The following is a 6,000-nucleotide window of genomic DNA, read 5'->3' as shown; positions in this document are numbered from 1 at the left end:
AAGGCAGCAAACATGAGGCTTAGGAAGCAAGGATCAGATGGTGCTATTGAGGAATATAGGGTAGCAAGAAAGGAGCTTAAGAAGGGGCTGAAGAGAGCAAGAAGGGGGCATGAGAAGGCCTTGGCGAGTAGGGTAAAGGAAAACCCCAAGGCATTCTTCAATTATGTGAAGAACAAAAGGATGACAGGAGTGAAGGTAGGACCGATTAGAGATAAAGTTGGGAAGATGTGCCTGGAGGCTGTGGAAGTGAGTGAGGTTCTCAATGAATACTTCTCTTTGGTATTCACCAATGAGAGGGAACTTGATGGTGAGGACAATATAAATGAGGTTGAAGTTCTGGAGCATGTTGATATTAAGGGAGAGGAGGTGTTGGAATTGTTAAAATACATTAGGATGGATAAGTCCCCAGAGCCTGATGAAATATTCCCCAGGCTGCTCCATGAGGCGAGGGAAGAGATTGCTGAGCCTCTGGCTTGGATCTTTCTGTCCTCGTTGTCCACGGGAATGGTACCGGAGGATTAGAGGGAGGCAAATGTTGTCCCCTTTTTCAAAAAAGATAGTAGGGATAGACCGGGTAATTATAGACCAGTGAGCCTTACATCTGTGGTGGGAAAGCTGTTGGAAAAGGTTCTTAGAGATAGTATCCATGGGCATTTAGAGAATCATGGTCTGATCAGGGACAATCGGCATGGCTTTGTGAGGGGCAGATCGTGTCTAACAAGCCTGTTAGAGTTCTTTGAGGAAGTGACTAGGCATATAGATGAGGGTAGTGCAGTGGATGTGATCTACATAGATTTTAGTAAGGCATTTGACAAGGTTCCACACGGTAGGCTTATTCAGAAAGTCAAAAGGCACGGGATCCAGGGAAGTTTGGCCAGGTGGATTCAGAATTGGCTTGGCTGCAGGAAGCAGAGGGCTGTGGTGGGGAAAGTACATTCGGATTGGAGGGTTGTGACTAGTGGTGTCACAAGGCTCAGTTCCAGGACCACTACTTCTCGTGATTTTTATTAATGACCTGGATGTGCGGTTAGAAGGGTGGGTTGGCAAGTTTCCTGATGACACAAAGGTTGGTGGTGTTGTGGATAATGTAGAGGATTGTCGAAGATTGCAGAGAGACATTGATGGGATGCAGAAGTGGGCTGAGAAGTGGCAGGTGGAGTTCAACCTGGAGAAGTGTGAGGTGGTACACTTTGGAAGGACAAACACCAAGGCAGAGCACAAAGTAAATGGCAGGATACTTGGTAGTGTGGAGGAGCAGAGGGATATGGGGGTACATGTCCACAGATCCCTGAAAGTTGCCTCACAGGTAGATAGGGTAGTTAAGAAAGCTTATGGAGTGTTAACTTTCATAAATTGAGGGATAGAGTTTAAGAGTCGTGGGTAATGATGCAGCTGTATAAAACTCTGGTTAGGCCACACTTGGAGTACTGTGTCCAGTTCTGGTCGCCTCACTGTAGAAAGGATGTGGAAGCATTGGAAAGGGTACAGAGGAGATTTACCAAGATGTTTCCTGGTTTAGAGAGTATGCATTATGATCAGAGATTTAGAGCTCTGTTTGGAGAGAAGGAGGATGAGAGGAGACATGATAGAGGTATACAAGATATTAAGAAGAATAGATAGATAGCCAGCGCCTCTTCCCCAGGGCACCACTGCTCAGTACAAGAGGACATGGCCTTAAGACAAGGGGAGGGAAGTTCAAGGGGGATATTAGAGGAAGGTTTTTTACTCAGAGAGTGGTTGGTGCGTGGAATGCACTGCCTGAGTCAGTGGTGGAGGTAGCTACACTAGTGAAATTTAGGAGACTGCTAGACAAAGTACATGGAGGAATTTAAGGTGGGGGGGGGGATATATGGGAGGCAGGGTTTAAAGGTCGGCACAACATTGTGCTGTACTATTCTATGTTCTATTAGAAAACAAAGTGATGAAATTAGGCATCAGCCCTATGACTCTTTTCTGTGCTATATCTTACATTTTGGCTGTTTTTGGGATTGGTTTGGGGGATTGACAGGAACTAGCAGACATTTCATTGAGTGGTTTAAACTGGGCAGTTTCAGCACCACTTCTATGGACTTGGCACAGTTGTTCGTCTTACTAGAAAACTAAATAACTGCTGAAATTAAGAACAGAAAATATTGGAATTATAACATTGTAGGAAGAGAACCGGAGTCAACGTTTCAAGTTGAAGACCGTTGCTTTTCTTTTTATTTTCGTTTTTGATATATCCATGATCTCCGAAAAAAAGCTTGATGTAAAAGTGTTTAGATAGTCCCCAATCCTGTAGAAGTAATGGAACTGAGGAGTCCAGCCCCGAAAGCATATGAGAGGAGTGCTGAACTTAGTGCAAACAGCTGTAAAGGAAAATAAGACCCTCGTCTTTGACTGGAAACGTTGTCTATGGCTGATACGTTCCGAGATAATTGCCCCCAGTGCCAAACCGCCCATCATTTCACCTGCTTAGTCCAGTCACACTTGCAGTTCCCTAACCATTCGTAGATTTCCTTCGAACATAATAGGCATTTATTTTACAGCAACTTTATGGCTTATCCTTCAGCAGTTCGAATCGACAGATCTGCCTTCATGGCCTTGCATTCCTTCTGTTTTAAACTTCAAAGTTTTCGGGGAAAGTAAAACGCCCACTAAATGATATGAGCACTGACTCCAAATTGTCCTCGGGAAGAAATCTCAGATCCCTGAGCTGACAAGACTTTGATTCCAGGAACTTTGAGTAATCGGAAATTACGCAAAATCGGAAGTTTTAACGCGTGTCCGGGAGAAAGCTGCGGCAGCATTTCTTCGGGCGGCTTTATTGAGAGCGTTGACGAGGGATGGAAGCAGCAGGTAAATTTCTACAACTGTAAAGTGGGCAAGGAAAGTAGGCGTTCGGGCCGCGAGGTATTGGAAGGGCCGGAATAAAGTTCCCACGGAGTGCAATTTATGTCGTACAGTTTGACGGCGAAACTTTTCAGGTTGGCGCCTGAATAATTTAGACGCGTAAATCTGCGCTGTCCTGCCGGGCATTCAGTGAGCTGTTGGGAGCTTCTGTTGCCATCTCCACGGAATTTCTTGAATTCAGTCGGGGGAGGGAATAATGCCAAAGGGGTACTTGAGAAAAAATTGTGACAGAAGTAAGTAGGCAGGGTGAACAAAGGGAAGTAAAAGTGCGGAAATAAGGCTGATAATCAAGGCTTCTTATCAAATGCATACAGAATTCGCAACAAGGTGGATAAATTAACGACAATAATAGAAGACAAGCCTTCAAGGCGACCAGATCTGGTGGGGATTGAGTGTTTAAGCATATCCATCATTTCAAAGAAAAGGGAGGTCGTGTCGTGCCATTGCATCGGGATGAGATCAGCATCGAAAACATGGGGGGAACAAAGCGAGTAAAGTTGGGGGGGAGGGTGTGATCTCTTGGAATTGCTGAGAAGAAAGGGGGGATATGTGTCTGGTGGCGGAAGTTGCAGAGGGTTGTCGTTTGAATGGAGAAAGGGTAAACTGGAAAGCGAGGAACTAGGAAACTTCCCAAGTCCGTGAAGAGAGGGAGGGATGAAAACAGAGGTGGGGGAAGCAGATGAGATGTACCCGTGCGAAGCAAATGCGACAGAGAGGGACCTCCTCAGAAATGGAATTTGGTCCTTACAACAGCCACAATTTTGTTGCATGTAGTGAATATAGCCGACGGAGTATGGGGCTTGTAGTGCTTGCAGAAATCTGATATTTATATATCTTTGCTGCCTAAAGATGGCATTCATTAGATTAACTACTCCTTTCATGATTCTTTTACATAAATTCAGGACATAAATTCATAAATTCTTATGTTTGAGTGGTTTCTTTGTGGGGGAAAAGGGACAAGGATTGTCCCTTTCATCACAGCCTGTGGTCTATGATGACGTCCACTCTGAAATGATTTGGTTACTTTGAGAGTTATCGAGAGACTGATGTTATTTAGACCATAGGAGCATAAGACGGATGAGCAGAACGCGGCCAATCGGCCCATCGATTCTGCTCTGCCATTCCATCATGGCTGATTTTATTACATCTTCAACCCATTCTCCTGCCTTTTCTCCATAACCTTTCTTACCAATCAATAACCTAACAACCTTTGTTTTAAATATACCCAAAGACTTGGACTCCACCAGCCTCTGTGACAATAAATTTCACAGGTTCAACACCCTCTGGCTAAACAAATTCCTCCTCATCTCTGTTCTAATGGGATGTCCTTGTATTCTGATGCTGTAGTCAATGCTCCTCGACCTGTCCCACTATCGGAAACATCCTCTGCACGTCCACTCTATCTAGGCCTTTCAGTATTCGATAGGTTTTAATCTCATTGAGAAAACAAAATTCTGAAGTTTTCCATTTATTGAAAGTTTTACAAGTTCTATTAAGCAGATTGAGGATAGCTAAAGGAATCTTATTTAATGAATTATCTGTGGGAACTTGAATACAGATTACTTTGATCATTAGAACACAACATAAGAAAATAGCAGGAGTAAGCCAATCAGCCCCCCTCAAGCCTGCCCTGAAATATGATCTGTCCCAAGCCTCATCTCCTCTTCTTACCAGTTCCCAATAATGATTTTTTCTCTGCTCTTTCACAATGATCTAACCCAACCTTGAAACTTCTTAATTCTTAATTTTGTCTAAAGGAACTTTCCTCGTCTCCAGTAACATACCATAAATCTTAGATATTGAACCCTTATGAAAAGGTGTCAAACTAAAAGTTATGTCTAGTAAGTTCTTATCTGAGCTTATAGGGAATGTATATAATTGAGATCTTATAAAGTCTCTAATTTGTAAATATCTAAAGAAGTGAGTTTTGGGTAAGCCATATTTAGCTGACAATTGCTCAAATGAGAAAGGTTTCCTCCAACAGACAGATCCCCAAAATATTTAATACCCAACCTGTCCCATTCCTTAAGAACTAAATCAGTCATGGAGGGTTTATATAAAAAAATAGAATAAATGGGGCTTGAAAGGGAAAATCTCAATAAACTTTGGTTTTCTAAATTGTACCCAGATCCTCATAGTATGTTTAACTATTAAATTATCAGTTAGTTTACTTACAGGTAAAGGAAGTGAGAATCCAAGAAGAGAAATAATAGAAAATTTATTAACAGAGTTAGCTTCTAAAGAAACCCATACTGGACAATCTATACAATTAATATAATATAGCCAAAATGTAAGATAACTGCCCAGTAATAAAACCTAAAATTAGGTAAGGCTAAACCTCCAGACTTTTTAGATTTTTGTAGATGAACATTATTTAAATGAGGATGTTTTTTTTCCCGTATATTTTCCATATATAAGAGGATAAAATAGAATCGAGAAAGTCAAAAAAGGATTTAGGAATAAAAATGGGTAAAGCCTGAAAAAGATATATAAATTTAGGTAGAATATTCATTTTCATAGAATTAATTTGTCCATTCAGCGATATTGAAAAGGGTGACCAATTTAATGATATCCTTTTTACATGATTCAATAAAGTAAGAAATTTTTTCTTTCAAAATAACTTCTTTATTGATCCAAACTTCACACACTCTGTGGCAGATAGTTCTAGAGGCAGAGTACACACTCTGAGAACAAGCTCATTGTTGCCTTTGTTTTTAAATAGCATTCCCAAATCATACAGGACTGGATTATTTGCACTGAGAAAGCAAAAAGTGTTGTAGGAATTACATTGTGACCATATCTGAGGGGCAATATTAAGTAAACAAAGTAATGAAGTGGTACACAATGAATAGTGTTGCTCAGTGAAACAGAGCATACGTGCATAGGTGTAGAGAGGAGAGGCTAACAATGCTCTGCTTGGTCTGGGTAGGAGTAGAGGTCCAAGTTGAAGCTCTGCAGGAGTAATTTTGTTCTAGATATATGAACTGCAGATGGGGCTAAAGTCCACAAAGTACATAAGCTTATTTTTATAGACTATCCTCTTAGTTCAATGAATTCCACTGATTGGCAATTTTTTCATAAGTTTTTCTTTTTCAGAATTTTTTGTCT

The 6,000-nt window shown here is 41.4% G+C and overlaps 1 protein-coding gene across 3 annotated transcripts in view; it reads left to right on the top strand.

The window, feature by feature from the left end:
* Window positions 1–2,313: 2,313 nt before the first annotated feature.
* The window catches only part of LOC132395933 (caspase-1-like), a 44,139-nt gene continuing 40,452 nt past the window's right edge, over window positions 2,314–6,000 (top strand). The window contains exon 1 of one of the 3 annotated variants that reach the window (XM_059973143.1): window positions 2,314–2,838. In XM_059973143.1, the coding sequence (XP_059829126.1) occupies window positions 2,826–2,838 (13 nt within the window). In that variant the 5' untranslated portion in view covers window positions 2,314–2,825. The remainder of the gene's footprint in view (window positions 2,839–6,000) is intronic. The other 2 variants (XM_059973140.1, XM_059973141.1) reach the window with 2 other exon arrangements.

The sequence above is a fragment of the Hypanus sabinus genome, chromosome 6 (assembly GCF_030144855.1).
Source record: "Hypanus sabinus isolate sHypSab1 chromosome 6, sHypSab1.hap1, whole genome shotgun sequence".
Taxonomy (NCBI): Eukaryota; Metazoa; Chordata; class Chondrichthyes; order Myliobatiformes; family Dasyatidae; genus Hypanus; species Hypanus sabinus.
The sequence above is the reverse complement of the archived record's forward strand: the minus strand, read 5'-3'. Positions and strand labels throughout refer to the sequence as shown.